The sequence below is a fragment of the Schistocerca serialis genome, chromosome 3 (assembly GCF_023864345.2).
Source record: "Schistocerca serialis cubense isolate TAMUIC-IGC-003099 chromosome 3, iqSchSeri2.2, whole genome shotgun sequence".
Taxonomy (NCBI): Eukaryota; Metazoa; Arthropoda; class Insecta; order Orthoptera; family Acrididae; genus Schistocerca; species Schistocerca serialis.
Genome location: NC_064640.1, coordinates 66,847,533 through 66,866,019, shown reverse-complemented (window position 1 = coordinate 66,866,019; position 18,487 = coordinate 66,847,533). Strand labels below are relative to the sequence as shown.

General features: G+C 40.5%; 1 protein-coding gene across 1 annotated transcript in view; it reads left to right on the top strand.

The window, feature by feature from the left end:
- LOC126471528 (dynein axonemal heavy chain 5) overlaps window positions 1-18,487 on the top strand; it is a 1,073,018-nt gene that overhangs the window by 550,351 nt on the left and 504,180 nt on the right. Inside the window, exons 24-25 of the mRNA XM_050099754.1 lie at window positions 5,637-5,872; window positions 10,123-10,404. Coding sequence (XP_049955711.1) covers window positions 5,637-5,872; window positions 10,123-10,404 — 518 coding nt within the window. The remainder of the gene's footprint in view (window positions 1-5,636; window positions 5,873-10,122; window positions 10,405-18,487) is intronic.

Here is an 18,487-nt window from a genome sequence, read left to right as displayed (position 1 = left end):
TACTGAAATATCGAAATCATTAAATGACAATTTACCTACATTTTTGGCAGTAACAATGTTATTCTTAAGTTTAAAATCGTATTCAAAATTAAAAATTTTATTGCACTTACATTTATAAGCGAAATCCAAATAATTTTTTATCACAGATTTTATTTCAAAAATTACATATTTGACTTATGCACGGTGCTAATTCTAGCTTTGAGAAATAATATGACAAAGCTTTTCCTTTTTTGTATAGTAATTAGTTAGATTATTTTTATTAATTAATTGATTTTTTCACTAGAATCTGTTTTGTTCACATAACTATTTAATTATATTGAATTACTCGAATATTCATACATTGTAATGAGATTTTAAATCGTCCTTATTGAGGTATTTCCTGAATTATGTTATAATACTTATGGATTGTGGTTTTGTAACAAGATTTTTTAAATTCTTTTTGTAAATACTGTTTATTAACAACATCTGTTTTATCAATTGGATCTTTTACATTTACTGTTCTTTTAGCAACCAAACTAAATGTAGCTTTTAGATGAATTAAGAATCCAACTTAATTCATTATGAAATTTCTTCATTAAATTTTCTAATTATTTATGACATTGAATAGTTTAATTTTGTACATCTGTTTTAAAGTTAGGTTGCTGTTTTATGTTTTTAAATCATTACAAAATTTGTTGGTTCAATTTCTAAATCTTAATTAAAATAGTTTATTTTTTCGTTAACATTACCCAGTTCAATAAATATTTCTTCTATTTTAAGTTATGATTCAATTTTTGAGAGTATTTAACTCATACCTCTTCACACCAAAATTGTAATTGCAGATACTTGAAAATGGCGATTAAGCTGAAATAGACTGTTGTAAATAAAGATTACTTTTTATTAGTAGCTGTATCAACTTAAACAATCATGTTGTTACCAGACATATATTTCGCTGCTGTTCCTAAAGAAAAAAAACATTTGTCTTATTTCTAAAAAATGTCCCTTTATTATATTTAAAATTTCTTTAAAGTTCTAACCATTTGATAGTAATTTTGAGACAAATAAATGTAAATGTCTACAAATAAATACGTTAAATCCAGTATTTTTTCAACATTGATATAAGTAATTTTATCCTAAATAATTTTTAATTCTTTTGGAGTATCACCACCAAACGAATCAAAAACAAATTTCGATTTTTCGAGTTATCTGGTGTGTACCAATTTGGTTGGAAGTATCTAAGGTAAACTATTTCACATTCAAGATTTCTTTGATTATTTTGTAATTTGTGAGTCATGAATACAGTAATTTTTAATTGTTCAACTAATTCTTCTATTTAAAAATTACGTAAAGGATTGCTGTACTTTTTAATTATTTCTTCATAATTTTTTCACCTTTCTCATTCCTGTTCCTTTCTTTTCCATCATTAAATCATGTCTTTTTGCTCATATAATTCGATATTAATTATCTGATTATTATGAACACATGAAACAAGAGAAAAATATCACCAGTAAAATTGGTAAAAATCTTCCTTCATATTTTGTTATCCCAGAACCTTCTTCCTTTTCCATTAGATTTTCATCAGTTTTTATCCACTACAGAAATAACTAATGTAATAAGTAAATATTCACCAGTTTTCTTATCTCTCTTCCTTTTTTGAGCATCAGTTGAAAAATTATCGATACTATGTAACTGTTCATTATTTAATTTAACTAATACTGGCTTTGCTTTACTTTTACCACTTGGATGAAAGTATAATCAATACTAAAGTTATTCACTTACATAGATTATTAAAGAATTTTATAAATGCCATCATTTATCATCAGTTTCAATAGCCACTCCTAATATCGTTTTTCTGTACATTATTCCTCTAACACCTGTTGCTGCCAGTTTTGCACCAAAGGAAGCAACTTCAGAATACATTCATTTGTTTGCAAAGAATTGAAGTTTTTATCAGCTTTGTGATTTTTCCCAAATCTTTATTTCCTCTACAAAAATGTTATGTTTTTACGACTTTTCTCTAACACATGAGATTTTACTGGTAATTTTCCAGTATTCATAAATCTATTGACACATGTTCATCCACAAACTGTATCTTCACTATTGTTGATAAACTCTAACATTCTGAAACTAATATTTTTTCAATATTCCATGATTCTTCTTCATTTTTTAACTTTTTACTATCTATAATATCTTCTTTATAATTCCTTAGCAAACACTGTATTTCTGATTTGCTTAGCTTATAGTCATGTTGTGAACTATTATGCTGTTTAATTAGTGGAATATGATTAAATTCTTCAAAGTAATGTTGATGATTAGAAACACTTGTTTTTCAACTTCTCTGTTTTCTTCAATCCTTTGAATCCTTGTTTAACTTGTTCGATAGCATCGATAGCTGGTTGATCTTCTTTTTTAAATTTTTCGCACCTTTTCTTCATTTGTTTTCCATTTTTCAAACTCTTCTTTTAATTTTTCTTTTCCTTTTCTATTTCGTTTAGCTTTTTTATAAATGTCTGTCACATTTTGTAAACATCTATTAAGGATAAAAAACAATAATCAATTATGTTTTTTCAGTTCAATATTTATGTTCAACATTTACGTTCAACATTTATGTTCGATGTTAATATTCAATGTTTATGTTCAACATTTATGTTTTCAAAAAATTCTTAATCTTTTCTTTGTATTTACCATTACTAATTTTTTTGTCCTTTCTAGTGTAGTAAAACCAAATTCATCGTTTTTCAACATTTACTACACATTTCCTTAAAATCGTCAAATTTAAAGTCAACTCCAAGAAACTCATAATACATATGATATAAATTCATGTCATCTTGTATGAAAATATTTTAAAAATTAAGATTACCTGTAACTAATAATTTTGATATTTTTGAATATGTTTGAGTTAAAAACAACCTATTCATTTATGTTTACCTTTAGGAAAGATTCGCTAACTACATCCTGATTTTCAAGGATGAAATTGTCATGTATAACAACTGAATTATCCTCACATTCATCTAACTGAAGAATGTCTTCACTATTTACAATAAAAGCAGCGCTTTTTATTAATTTTATCTTCAATTTTTTCACACTTCCCATAATTTTTTTAATGTTGTCGTTGATCTAATTTTGTAGAATAAATATACAAATGGTTAATTTTATCCCAATTGAACCATCCTGGAGCTAGAATATAATTACTGATAACTAATCTCATTTTCCACAACCACTGAGTCCCATTACTGAACATTGAATAGCATTTGGTTAAGGCTGACTGTGTTTTTTTTTCGGTTTCTTCTCTGGGATTCTTCTTTTCAGTTCCCAGTCCATCATTTGTTTACATAAATTTTGTTAATAATAAATGAGCTGTTTTCCAACTGAGTGGTAAATCATCAGTTCTTAAAAAAGATTAACTTTTCCTGCATGAGTCTCTTATAGAAATTTACATTAATTGCTTTTTATTCAGTTTTTTAACACCAAAAACTTCTCCAGAAAATAATAGTTCCCATCAGTCAATACAGTTTCAAAACCTTCCAAAAATTTATTCATTCAAAAACCTAACATACACATTAAAGAAGATAAAATTTTAAATATGTTAGTATAGAAAGTTACATTACATTATTTATGGATAAAGAAGATATTACTGGACAAATTTTTAATCGTAATGCTAAAATTATTGAACCCAAACCGAAAACCGTTGGTAGTAGTTTACCAAAAATAATACCATTCAAATCAGTAAATATAAATTTTTATCTAGCCTATGGAATGTTTCTTAAACATGCTGATCATTTTCACTGAGCAACTAATGTTATTTCTTCAGTTAAATCAAATGCTGAATTAGGAGGACCAATAATTTATGACCCAAATTATCCTGTAGATACTCCAGTTTTTGACACTATTCACAATTTAGAAATAACTATAACCGGTGAAAATAACGATTTGATTGACTTCAATGGATCAACAGTTACAGTTATTTTAAAAATGTCTTAGTGAACATTTTCCTTTATAAATGAGTAAGAATCAATGTTACCAATATCACTCAATTCCTGTCAATGAAAAGCTAAGAATAATTTAAATATTCAAAACAAAGAAATAGAAATTAATCTTAACATTGGAGGCAGATGAACTTAACCTAATCATTCACAACTTTATATGAATTCCATTATCATTGTAACCGATGGAACAGATTATCCAGTCTATGATGGAAAATCTAATAAAAAATTAGTCTATAGTTATTTGGCAAATCTGTTTGACATTATGACAATTAAAAATGGAAACAATATTCTGTCTAGAATAGAACATCCATTTATTTCTTTATTAGTTCTTATTTGATTAACTTCATCTCTGTCGAATGAATTAACTATGGAAGAACATATTTTTAATGATGGTAAAATAAAAAGTAAAAAAAAGAAGTACTTTTTCTGTTAACAATTATTCAGTGGATTTTTTTTAAAAATTACAAAGAAATAATGTGAGAAAAAGAAGTAATTGTAATTTCCACTTGGAGCTCAAGTTTTGGAGATTCTGTTCTTAGATGGACTGGTCGTAGCCAAGCTGGAATTGAAATAAGAGATACTCTTCCAAAAAATTGTCGTAGAATCGATGGCAATCCGTCTTCCAGTCTTCAAGCCAATCATGAACAATTGTGGCCTGGTGCATGGCGCATTCTCATCCATAAAAATTCCATCGTTGTTTGGGATCATGAGGTCCATGAATGGCTGCAAATCGTCTTCAAGTAGCCGAACACAACCATTTCCAGTCAATGACTGGTTCGATTGGACCACAGGACCCAGCCCATTCCATGTAAACACAGCCCACAGCTGGAATTGAAATAAGAGATACTCTTCCATAAAATTGTCGTAGAATCGTTGGCAATCCGTCTTCCAGTCTTCAAGCCAACCACGAACAATTGTGGCCTGGTGCATGGCGCATTCTCATCCATAAAAATTCCATCGTTGTTTGGGATCATGAGGTCCATGAATGGCTGCAAATCGTCTTCAAGTAGCCGAACACAACCATTTCCAGTCAATGACTGGTTCGATTGGACCACAGGACCCAGCCCATTCCATGTAAACACAGCCCACACAGGCACCACCAGCTTGCACAGTGCCTTGTTGACAGCTTGGATCCACTGCTTTGTGGGGTCTGCGCCCCACTTTAACTCTACCGTTAGCTGTTACTAACTGAAATTGGGACCAGACCACGTTTTTCCAGTCGCATAGGGTCAAATCGATACGGTCTCGATCACACGAGAGGCGCTGCAGGCGATGTTGTGCTGTTAGAAAGGCATTCGCGTCGTTCGTCTGCTGCTGTAGACCATTAACGCCACATTTCGCTGCTTTTTCCGAACGGATACGTTCGCCGTACGTCCCACATTGATTTCTGCGGTTATTTCACTCAGTGTTGCTTGTGTACACGATAATACTGCCATCTGTATATGTGCATATCACTATCCCACGACTTTCGTAGCCTGGGTGTAAGATGTAGTCGTACAACTGCCCAGTGAGCTCTCTCTGTAACGTGGAGGCCGCATTGATCTCATTTCATCCGATGCTAGTAATTGTGACGCAATTTTGTTAACAGGAATTAAGACTGTACAATATGTCACCATTATTTGTATTTTCATCGTTGGTTTTGTATTTCAAATACTTTTCTCGCCCTTACAGAGAAACTAAAATTTGGTCTACTGACTGAGGTGCGGGCATGCACCTACCGCATCGGACAGGCGCTAAAGAAGAAATATCGGCGGGAGATGGACTACGTGTACGCAGTGATCAGCGAGATGGAGCGGAAGCTCGAGAGGCCCATCCGAGACCTGGATGACGTGAGGCTCGTCATGGACACGCTGCGCAAGATACGCGAGCAGGAGGTCGACATGGAGCTCCGCATCGAACCCATTGAGGTAGTCCACCAAGGCTGTTCAGCCAAATTCACATTTCTCGCCGAATACTGCAGTCATTCGCTTCGAAGGCACACAATATTTCCAATGTCCAGTAAGAAATTCTAGAACAAGGAATTAGATAATGTTTCGACTTGCAACCAGTATCTAGACAAAACCCATTTCTAATGACAACTATAACCCACAAGCCGCCTTATAGTGTGGGGTTGGACGTACTTTTGGTACCACTAAATGATCCCACCTTCACCGTTCCTTTCGCAAACGGCGCGTGGAAAGACTGATTGCCAATAAATCTCCGGAATAGCTGTAAAGTCAGTGGTTTTCTTTTTATGAATATTTCGGGACGCGCATATTGGAGGAAGTAATATGTTGCCTGACTCTCCTCGGATCGTACTCTCTCGTAATTTCAATAACAAACCATTCTGTGTTGCACAACACGTCACTTGCTGCGTCTGCCACTGGAGTATGTTCAACATCTCCGTACTGCTCTGGCGCTTATTACAGAAACCATCTTTTGCTATAATATATTTATCTCTCCTGCGTTTCATGGATAAAATAGTGTTAAAAGTTTTCTGTGATACTGTAATTATTGCATTTATGAACAACAAAATACTATGGTAGCAATGACCAACACTAATCGCTGTTTTAGTACTCGAATAGAATGTGGATCGTCAACAAAATAACAGACACCAGCCCAGTCTGCAACTATGCCATGTTTTAAATCCTCTTAGGTCGTCGGAGCTTGTGTATAGAGTTCATCTTTGAATTTTTACCAGATAAAGAAGTCCAATAACGTCAAATCCTGCGAACGTGCATGCAAACTGATAATGACAAATTGCCTGTTGGCTTCTGTCTCGGGTTCTCCGGCCGACGTTTGTTGAATAATTTTTCTGACGTTTCGCCAGCACGAATCGCCGGCATTGTCAAAGACTCATCCTCAACTGCTGGTGGTACACTTGAGTGGATCTTACAGCCGCAAGTTATATATACCTGGCGTGCCAACGTCCAAGAGCTTTCCGTGGTCATTTCCGCTTCGGATTTCCGCTTGCTACCTGAAACAAGACCCCGGGAGTAGACAACATTCCATTAGAACTACTGACAGCCTTACGAGAGCCAGCCCTGACAAAATTCTACCATCTGGTGACCAAGATGTATGAGACAGCTGAAATACACTCAGACTTCAAGAAGAATATAATAATTCCAATCCCAAGGAAAGCAGGTGTTGACAGATGTGAAAATTACCGAACTATCAGTTTAATAAGTCACGGCTGCAAAATACTAACGCGAATTCTTTACATACGAATGGAAAAACTGGTAGAAGCCGTCCTCGGGGAAGATCAGTTTGGATTCCGTGGAAATATTGGAACACGTGAGGCAATACTGCCCCTACGACTTATCTTAGAAAATAGATTAAGGAAAGGCAAACCTACGTTTCTAGCATTTGTAGACTTAGAGAAAGCTTTTGACAGTGTTAACTGGAATACTCTTTTTCAAATTCTGAAGGTAGCAGGGGTAAAATACAGGGAGCGAAAGGCTATTTACAATTTGTACAGAATCCAGATGGCAGTCATATAAGTCGAGGGACATGAAAGGGAAGCAGTGGTTGGGATGGGACTGAGACAGGGTAGTAGCCTCTCCCCGATGTTATTCAATATGTATATTGAGCATGCAGAAAAGGAAACAAAAGAAAAATTCGGAGTAGGTATCAAAATCCATGGAGAAGAAATAAAAACGTTGAGGTTGGCCGATGACATTGTAATTATGTCAGACAGCAAAAGACGTGGAAGAGCAGTTGAACGGAATGGACAGTGTCTTGAAAGGAGGATATAAGATGAACATCAACAAAAGCAAAACTAGGATAATGGAATGTAGTCGAATTAAATCGAGTGATGCTGAGGGAATTAGATTAGGAAATAAGACACTTAAAGTAGTAAAGGAATTTTTCTATTTGGGGAGCAAAATAACTGATGATGGTCGAAATAGAGAGGATATAAAATTTAAACTGGCAATGGCAAGGAAAGCGTTCCTGAAGAAGAGAAATTTATTAACATCGAGTATAGATTTAAGTGTCAGGAAGTCGTTTCTGAAAGTATTTGTATGGAGTGTAGCCATGTATGGAAGTGAAACATGGACGATAAATACTTTGGACAAGAAGAGAATAGAAGCTTTCGAAATGCGGTGCTACAGAAGAATACTGAAGATTAAATGGGTAGATCACATAACTAATGAGGAGATATTGAATAGAATTGGGGAGAAGAGAAATTTGTGGCACAACTTGACTAGAAGAAGGGATCGGTTGGTAGGACATGTTCTGAGGCATCAAGAGATCACCAATTTAGTATTGGAGGACAACGTGGAGGGTAAAAATCGTAGAGGGAGACCAAGAGATGAATACACTAAGCAGATTCCGAAGGATGTAGGTTACAGTAGGTACTGGGAGATTGGAGAAGCTTGCACAGGATAGAGTAGCATGGAGGGCTGTAACAAACCAGTCTCAGGACTGAAGACTACAACAACAATACCTGAAGCGATTGTTCACTGCAACACAGGAATCCAGGACCTATTCACTTTGACTCTTTCTTCTTTCTTGTCGAAGCTGTTGCAATGTTTGTGTATATCTATAGCTTCCGTGAACAAGCAGGTGTAATAGTTCTTCTCAACAGTAAAAATTTCCTTGTCGGCGAATTTCACAAGGTGGTTGGTCTCAGAAATCTCGTTGATTTCTCGTCCAGTCATTCCATCACAGACTTCTCCGCATGTTCGTGGTATTCGGTAAACTCCCGAATGTAATTGCCAGGTACATATAATCTGCGGTCGCGAGCTTGACAGTGGAGGGTGAAGCTTTCACAATGGCAGCCACTCGTACTGGAGAAACGTCAGAAATTTATCAACAAACGTCGGCCGAAGAAACCGAGACAGAAGCCAACAGACAATTTGTTAACAGGCGACCACGAAACCTTAACAGTCTTGTAATCGGATAACGCCTTCATGTCCTATCAAGAGTAAAATGCGAACAACGCTGGGCTGGCTTCTTCCAGAGCCACTTACACATTCTCTGGAGCTAAAATGTTAATTATGACCAACGGCTGTCAGAAAATCTATTTCGTTCACTCTGTTCGTTGCAAGCCTGCTCGTTACCCTCTGCGAAATATTCCAACGCCCTTGCGATAAGCATTCTTTCCACATTCCCTGAATTGTTATACCTTCTGAACACCGACTACCGTGATATCTTTATGTGTATAACTCAGTTGTTCTATTAGCTTTCCTACTGCGTTCTCCATAAATAAATAGCACACCTACTTTCTGTTGGCTTATTAAAGACATTTTTTTCAGACTACCCTGTACTTGGCACGCGTGATCGGCCAAGGCATAAGGAAACTACATTTCCTCTGTTACCCTTTCCTTTTATGCTGGTATCGCAGCGGTGCCACACTGTGCTTCCTTCATATCCGATGTGACGTATTTTCTTATTCCGTATTCAATCATGAGCTTCCGCATAAGACAGTAAACGATTTCCTACTCAAAACAGATAAATCCCGAGTTGTAAATATTGTAATTTCTCCGAAGCTAATAATCGAATTTTGAAGAGTGAAACGCCATTGATTTAGCCTCTTTTAGAGCTTCAATACACAAATTTCTTTATTTCCAGCTCAAAAAACGAAAATTGTACTGATGTCTTTGTAATTAATGTACCTGTCAACAGAGACTATACATGCTGTAATGAAGAAGTTCTCACTGTTCATCTGGGTGAAAATAGAATTACTATTTCTTAAACGGTTTTAGAAACATTTGACGTCGACAGTTTAGCTGAATCACTCTTTATACGTGTACTAGAGTAAGATTAACGTCTGATTATCGTTCCTTTGCCTGCAAAATTGCTTTCAAGCAGAATTTCATACGAAGATTCACAAGATACCATATGTACAGTAATTTACAGATGGATTAATAAAATTCACTGAAGGTACCATATAAATAGCGGAACCATGTATGAGTGGAACGAAAATAAGAAAACGTGTCTTGCAGAAGGCCAAAATTCTCTGTAAATTATATTATAGACAAATGTGACTTGTCGTTATGTACGTGAGGTATCGCGTGTCAATGTGCTCCAAATACGTCCCCTGTTAGCACTTGTACGTTGTAATGTTGCCGCGACCTAGAGCAGATGGACAAGCTTCGCTACACGTGTCACTGCAGACGTGTATTCTGAATGTACACGTTGTTACAGCTTGTAATGTAACTGTTGGATGTGACAGGAGGCGTTCAACGTGGTGACGCGCTACGAGCTGCCGGTGGCGCGCGAGGACCTGGAGCAGGTGGACAACCTGCGCTACACGTGGCAGCGGCTGCAGACGCGCGCGCTCGACGTGCACGTGCTGTTGCTCGCCATGCAGCCGCACTTCCAGGAGGACCTGCGCGCCAACCTGGAGCGCTTCCGCCAAGACAACATCGAGTACTGCCACGAGTACCGCACCAGCGGGCCCATGATGCCCGGCCTCACGCCCCGCGAGGCCTCAGACCGCCTCATACTCTTCCAGGTTTCACGACCACTTTCTGTGCTACTGATCGACTCCTTGTACAACTACAGACATTTTATTATATCTACCTCCAAAGCCGAAGTCACTATCGCACGTTGTAATTTGTCGCAAACTGAGGTGATCAAGCGCAAGGACTGGGGGACAGGGTGAGGGGGGAGGGGGGAGGGAGGAAACAGCAGAAGGGGGAGGGGAAGGAGAGGGAGCCCAAGGCAGGAGGAGAGGGGAGGAGGCGGGTCAGAGTTGGAAGGAAGGATAAATATCAGGGCAAAGCGCATCATCTGGGACAGGGAGACATTGGAAGTTCCCTTGGGAGAGGAGGTAAGGGGTGGAGATGGAGAGAGAGTGGGACACATCAGTAAAGCTGTGGCAGCAGGTGGAGAGTGGAAAGGAGGGGAGACACCAGGGGGTGAGGGGGGTAGAGATGGCAGTTGGTGTAGAGGATACAGATGTGTGCAAGGAAAAGGAGGAGACGTGGGAAGGGGATGAGGTCATAGAGGATTCTCGTGGGGGATGGGAGATGGATACAGGAAGCGAGGCAGAGCACATGGCGTTCAAGGATTTTGAGGGCATTATAAAATATAGGAGGGATGGAGACCCAGGCAACACTGGCATAATAAAGGATGGGATGGATCAAGGATGTGTAGGTATGAAGGATGGTGGAAGGGATCAATCTCCATGTCCTACCAGACAGGAGTTTCAGGAGGCAGAGTCTACTGTGGCCTTTTCATTGGATGGTAAGTAGATTGCGAGTTCAGGTGAGATGATGGTCAGTGGTGAGGCCAAGGTATTTCAAGGTGGGGGAAGTTGGATAGGGCAGTCATAGATGGTGAGGAAGAAATCATGGAGCCGGAAGGAGGGGGTGGCACATCCTATAATGATTGCCCGGGTTTTGGAGAAACTATTTCGAAGGAGAAACTGGTTGCACCAAGTGGTAAACTGGTTTAGGTGGGTTTGGAAGGACTGTTGAAGGATGGGATAGAGGGCAAAGAAGGTGGTGTCATCAACATATTGAAGGAGATGTATAGGTGGGGGATCTTTGGCATATCAGCGCTGTACAAGAGATATAGGAGAGGAGAAAGGGTGAAGCCCTGGGGCACACCTGCAGTAGGGTAGAAAGTATGAATGGTGACATAGGAAGGATGTTGAAAGAGGAAGGAGGTAGCGAGGTGGATGAAGTTGATAGGAAGGCCATAGGTCTGGAGCTTGAAAAGGAACCCAAAATGCCATACATGGTCATAGGATCTGGAGGTCAAGGGAAACAAAAATAGCAGAACGACAGGAGTTAAGTTATAGGGAGAGGAGATGGGTGACGTTAAGGAGCTAGTCGTCGGATGAGAAGGAGGGCTGGAAACCACACTGGATAAAAGGGAGGAAGTGGTGTTGAGTTAGGTGGTGATGGATACATTGAGAGAGGATGGACTCAAAGACCTTATTGAACACAAAGGTGAGGCATGTGGGACGATAGGAGGAGGTGTCAGAAGGAGGTGGGTGTAAGGAACAATGGGATATGGGAAGTCTTCTGCAGGTTGGGTTGGAAGCCAATGAACAGTGGAGAGGATGGTGTTGTACAGGGTCGCAAGGACGGTGAGGAAGGAGAGAGGGCTTTCCTTGAGGTGGTGGTAGGTAATGCAATCATGGCCAGGGGTGGTGTGGTGTTTGGACCGGAGGATGAGTATAATGTCATGTGCTGTGATAGGAGTGTTCAATTCCGAAGGTAGTAACTGGTCCAAGTACCAAAATCTGGGAGCAAGCAGCATGACAGTGCTATTGGTGCAATCGAGGACATCGGCGAAGAGGGGGTAATCAAAGTGAGGGTCATTTGGTATGGAGAAGACTTTAGAGAGGTGGAAAGCAAAACGGTTAGCTTCACTGAGGTTGTCAGGGAAGGGGTGGTTGTCATGGAGGAGTGGATAATTTGGGGTGGGATGGCTACCAGTAAGGAGGTAGAGGGCAGACCAGTACTTGGAGCAGTTGACAGGGATGGTGGCGTTTAGTTGTGTGCATGTTTGGCGCGAGTCCTGGGGTTTCTTTGCTGTCAGAATGTTTCGAACACGTCTTTCTAATTGCAGGTGTTGGATGGAGGAGTGTGTCCCAGTCATGAGTCCGAAGGAAGGAACAGGAGAACTGGTGGCATTCACGGAGAAGGAGTATGGCCTGTGGAGGAAGGGGAGGGCAGTGAGGATGGATACGTTTGGGGGGAATGTGAGCTACTACAGCGTCAGGACAGTCTTCTGGAGGAAGGGCAAAGAGTGAGCGATGTCATCAGGATAGTGGAAGGGGAGGGGCTGGCTTCTGACCTGGGTGTTGATGGATTTCTGGTAGGCATACCAGTCTGCACGGAAGGTATTTGTGAACGACCTTGGGAGGGGCGACAGAGTGGGAAGCTGGGGGGGGGGGGCAAAGGAGATGGTGAAAAGGACTTTAAAGCGGTCGCTGCCATTGGGATCGAGGAGTTCTGCAGTGATATGCCCGAGGAGGTTGGGGGACATACAGCCATTAAACATTTGAACTTACATGTTTCAGGCATTTAGTAATGGTATTTGGGAATTAAACACGTTTATACTTGTTTAAAACTTAAATAGTTGCCATGTTAAATTAAGCTAATACACATGCTGGGAAAGTACGATATTTTCTATGAGAATAGTTGTCAATACTGTATTTGTATACAACATTTCAAGACGAAAAACTGAACCACAATCACCATCAGAGTCCTACGCAATCTAGTCGGTATAATGTGCAGTCAACAGCCTCCACTACGCTCTCACAGCACAAGGGGAAAGATTCATGTTTCCACAAACAGATTCCAGTTATATGATTCACATAAATGCTTCAGCAAGTAGTGCAGAAGGCTTGTGACTGGCCAGTCCCACACGCATGCCAACAGAATTTTCTGTCATGTCCTGCTACTTTTACTTCTAAGGGATTGCTATTCAATTTTCGTCCAATACACATTTAGTGATACTTATACACAAGTTGAAACATAGCCTGTCAATGGCATGGTAAATAGAGACAGTCCAATCACAAATCTACAGAGAAAATAACAGTTCAATAGGAACGAAAAAGCATGAAACTTATGGAATTAAAAACAGGACTTACTTAGCTACCAAGAATATAGTCTGCAATGCCTATCCGTCTGAACCCACAGGCTTTTCAGCACTGTGTAGCCCGTTTGTTTCAAAGGATTGAAGGCTGTTTAGCAAAAGAAGTACGTTGAGTTGTCACCAGGCTGTACTTTTTTATCCGACGAAATGCACTGAAGAACAATTCTTACATGTTCGACATTCAGAAGAACTACCTCCAATATCACTTACATCTGTTTGTATCAGAATCCTAGGGGATACTCTGACCTAGCAATAACACAACCCTTCCAACATCAGCATGGCGCCGGCCGGGGTGGCCGAACGGTTCTAGGCGCTACAGTCTGGAACAACGCGACCGCTACGGTCGCAGGTTCGAATCCTGCCTCGGGCATGGATGTGTGTGATGTCCTTAGGTTAGTTAGGTTTAAATAATTCTAAGTTCTAGGCGACTGATGAACCTAGAAGTTAAGTCCCATAGTGCTCAGAGCCATTTGAACCATCAGCATCGCTTCCGAAACAATCTTTACATCTAGTAGGGACCTATACTCAGTGCTATGCATACAGGGAACCAACCTGCCTTTGCGTTTCTAGATTCTCGAAAAGCTTTTGATTCAGTGCCTCATCGACGCATTCTAAAGGTAATACGTTCCTATAGATATCTAACCACGTTTGCGACTGGTTCGAAAATTTCCTCTCAGACAAGACGCATTACGTTATCCTGGCCGGAGAGCCGTATAGAGAATAGTGTTCCACCCGTAAGGAGTCAAGCGTATGCGCCAGTATACCTGCTACATACGCTCGGCTGCGTGAGAGTTGGTTGATCGATCGCAGAAGTAGTGGTAGTGGTAGAAGTAGTTTTATTCATCCGTAGATCACTTTTACAAGGCTATTGGTATTAAAATGAAAGAATAACAAATATAGCATGTAAAGGGCGATCAAAATGTTTCTGTTGGAAGACCGTGCAATCCAGAATCGGTATGCCAATCAGGAACAATCACCGTGAGCATTGAGGCAATCATACTGCCGCCGAACCAGATTGAAGATACCCGTTTGATAAAACACAGTGTCCTGCTGCGTGGAGAAGTCTGTAGCTGCCTGCTGCACATCCTCATCCAACAAGAATCGTCCAACCTTCAAGGCATTCTTTAAAGGACTGATAATCGCATATGGAGAGATTAGGCGTACAGAACGGTTGCTCGAGTATTTGTGATATGCTGACGTGCGATATCGTGAAGTAGTAACATACCTTGTCGCCTTAATTGCACGCCGTAATTTCTCCAGCGTTGGGCAGTAACGTTCTCCACTAATGGAGACGCCAGGTTCTTTGAAATCAATAAGCAATGGATGATGCTGGTCACCCAGATCGGCCGGCATTTGTGTCGAATCGTGATCAACACGAAACTTGGTACACCACTCCACAACATTGATTTTTGACAGACATGCTGCCCCATACACAGTCTTCATTCTCTGATGGACGTCTACCTGTGTTTGTGTTTGTTCTTCGGAAGCCAAGAAAAGAATAAAACGACGTTGGTCCTGTTTGGAAGCATTTGGTAGTAACATCACCATACACTGACGTGCCAAAAGTCATGGGATAGCAATATGCACATATACAGGCGGCGGTAGAGTCGCGTACACAATGTATAAAAGGGCGGTGTAGGGCGGAGCTGTCACGTGTACTTAGATGATTCATGTGAAAAGGTTTTCGACGGGAATTAACAGACTGTGAACTCGGAATGGTAGATGGAGCTAGACGCATTTTACATTCCATTTCGGAAATCGTTAGCGAATTAAATATTCCGTGATCCTCAGTATTAAAAGTGCACCGAGAATACTAAATTTCAGGCATTACGTCTCACCACAGACAACGCAGTGGTCAACAGCATTCACTTAACGACCGAGAGCAGCTCCGTTTACGTATCGTTGTCAGTGCTAGCAGACAAGCAATTTTAAGTGAAATAGCAGTAGACATGTGGCACGAACGACGAACGTATCCGTTGGGACACTACTACGAAATTTGGCGTTAATCAGCTGTGGCAGCAGAAGACCGACGCGAGTGCCTTTGCCAACAGCACGACATCGCCTGCAGCACCTCTCCTGAGCTCGTGACAATACTGTTGGACCCTAGACGACTGGAACACCGTGGCCTAGTCAGATCAGTCCCAATTTCAGTTGGTAAAAGTTAATTGTAGGGTTCGAGTGTGGGGGCAGATCCCACAAAGCTATGGACCCAACTTGTCAATTAGGCTCGGTACAAGCTGGAGGTAGCTCCATAGCGGTGTGGACCGTGTTTACATGGAATGTGTTGGGTCCTCTGGTCCAACTGAACCGATCATTGACTGGAAATGATTGTGTTCGGCTACTTGGAGACCATTTGCAGTCATTCATGGGCTTCATGTTCCCAAACAAAGTCTGGCCATCCTGATTTAGGTTTTCCGTGATTTCCATGGTGTTTGGTCTCTTCCCACAAACAACCCAACCAAACTCCCCCCCCCCCCCTCCCCTCCAAAAAAATGATGTAATCGTGCGTGAAAGTTTTGAAGAACATTATGGACAGTTCTATAGAATAATTTGACCATCCAAATCGCCCGATATAAATTCCATTGAACAGTTATGGGACATAATCAACAGGTCAGTTCGTGCACAAAATCCTGCACCGGCAACACTTTTGCAATTATGGACGGCTATAGAGGCACCACGGCTTGATTTTTCTACAGCGAACTTCTAACGACTTGTTGAGACCACGTCACGTCGAGTTACTACACTACGCCGGACAAAAGGATGTCCGACGTGATATTATGAGGTATCCCATGACTTTTGCAACCTCAGTGTAGATCACATTTCTGCATTTACCACTTGCACTTCTGAAACATGCGAATACCATACTAATCCCTTGCCTACATGTTGGTGCTTATATACATACATCACAGTCGCGCTACGTTGCATATACGCTGCCGCAATGACCACAAACGGAAACTTTTTGATCACCCCACGTCATTCGTATATACGGGCGTTTACATATTTACAGCTCCAACTTGACAAGGACGGGACAGGTTGTCGGACGTGGTATTACTGTAGCAATCATATATGTATCACCTCATGTAATCTTCTGTACAAAGTGAACTACACTCATGTTCAGAAAAGAAACAGACCACCTTGAACGACTAGACATACGATGCTCATATTCCTAGAACATGTACATTGGTATGTTCTGCAGAAATGATTAGCACTAGAACCATGTCGACCGACGGGTTCAAGGTCAACATTGATATCGCGGTGCAACATCACCTACCTGTAAAATGTGCCCGTGGCCCTCGTTGTTGCTATAAACCGAATGTAATGGAACCCCGTGATTTCAGCAGACGTGCAGGATGCATCCAGAGGTGTACGAATTCCCATTGCAGCCTGCTTGCCCCTAGCTCCTCTGCAACCATTCATGCAGGTCAGCCTGCCGCGACGTAAACACAAGAGTACGCATGTACTGAGGCATAGTGGGTAATGCGACCGACTTGGGCTCCCGCAAGCCCGGGATACCTGGGTTCCCGCAGGCCTGCCAAGCTTCACGGGACCCGCTCAGCTTGCTGCGCCTGACAACAGGTTGCGCTGTCAAGCTACCGTGACTAGAGTAGCCAGGTAGTTAGCCCGCAGTACATTTATCGCAACGGTGGGGGCAGCACAATGAATAGGTCGGACTTTAGTGAGACTGAAAAAAAATTGACAACTGGCGAATACATGCTGGTAAAAACAGAGCACAAGTGCCCCATAGGAAACGTTTTCGTGTGTTTATGAGGCTGCTTCAAATAAATCGGTAGGTGTATCTCAATGAAAACTATGTAAAAAGCTCTTAAGTACTTATTTAGGAACCTCGAGTATGTTACGACATGTGTGCAAATTTGACAAGCAGTTCCCTCACTTCGTAAATATCTTGAAAGAGGACAAAGATTTAGTGGCCGAAAAGGGCGTCGAAATGTGTGTTAAGGACCTGAGACCATTTAGCAGTATAGAGGGAGAAGGGTTTCATGGTAACCCGCAAACGATGTCAAAATCTTTTGTAAGGTACTCTATTCCATGCACTGTCCGAAATATTATGTAGACAGTAATGTTCCTCTTGATGGCCAAGTGTGCAAAATTTCTTCAAGATCGGAATGAAACTGTAGGTTGGTGTAGAAGTGTGTAAGTAAAGTACCCTCCGCCATGTACCATTCAGAATTTTAAACAGACAGTGCCCTTCATCCTGCTTCGAATATCAAGTATGCCAAATTTCATCAAGATCGGAATAAAACCGTACAATTTGTCGAATTCCGTTAGGTAAAGTAGCCTCTGCCATGCACCCTACGAAATTTTAAGTAGACTGTGACCTTCCTCTTGGTTTCAAGGTATAGTGTGCAAAATTTCATCAAGATTGTATGCAATACAAACACACGGACACAATGACAACACACTTTCAGTTTTTCTCACATTTTTCCAATTTTTCGGTCGATTTTCGAAAAATTTTATTTCATAAAAACCTTGTCCTGAGAATTACGAACACAGAAAAAAAAATTGCCGAATTGGTCCAGCCGTTCTCGAGTTTTACGCTTATCAACGCATTTGGCAATTCATTTTTATTTATATAGATAATAAGCCCGAAATATACACGTAAAGGAAGAATGTACAAATAAAACCCAATGTTTTTTGACCTGAAATTAATATATATATAATGTTAGGGTTTGTCTTTTGGTGCTCAGGTAAAATAAAAACTTTTAATTAACGTTCATAGTACGACAATGAAGCGCGCAGACTAAACGGCTGCGTAGCGCAGCTCAGCAGTAATATGGGCAGGCAAGCAAGTTTCCCGCAGCCTGTCCGGGTTGGGTTCTGCTTGGCTTGGCTGGGAGTGAAGCAGCCTGCCCGTTCTGTTGACAACGCGCGGCGGCCTGCACGCCTGGCCACCGGGCAAGCATGGGCGGGTTAAAAGCGGAACATGTACACCTCTAGATGCATCACAGACGTATGCGCGAACC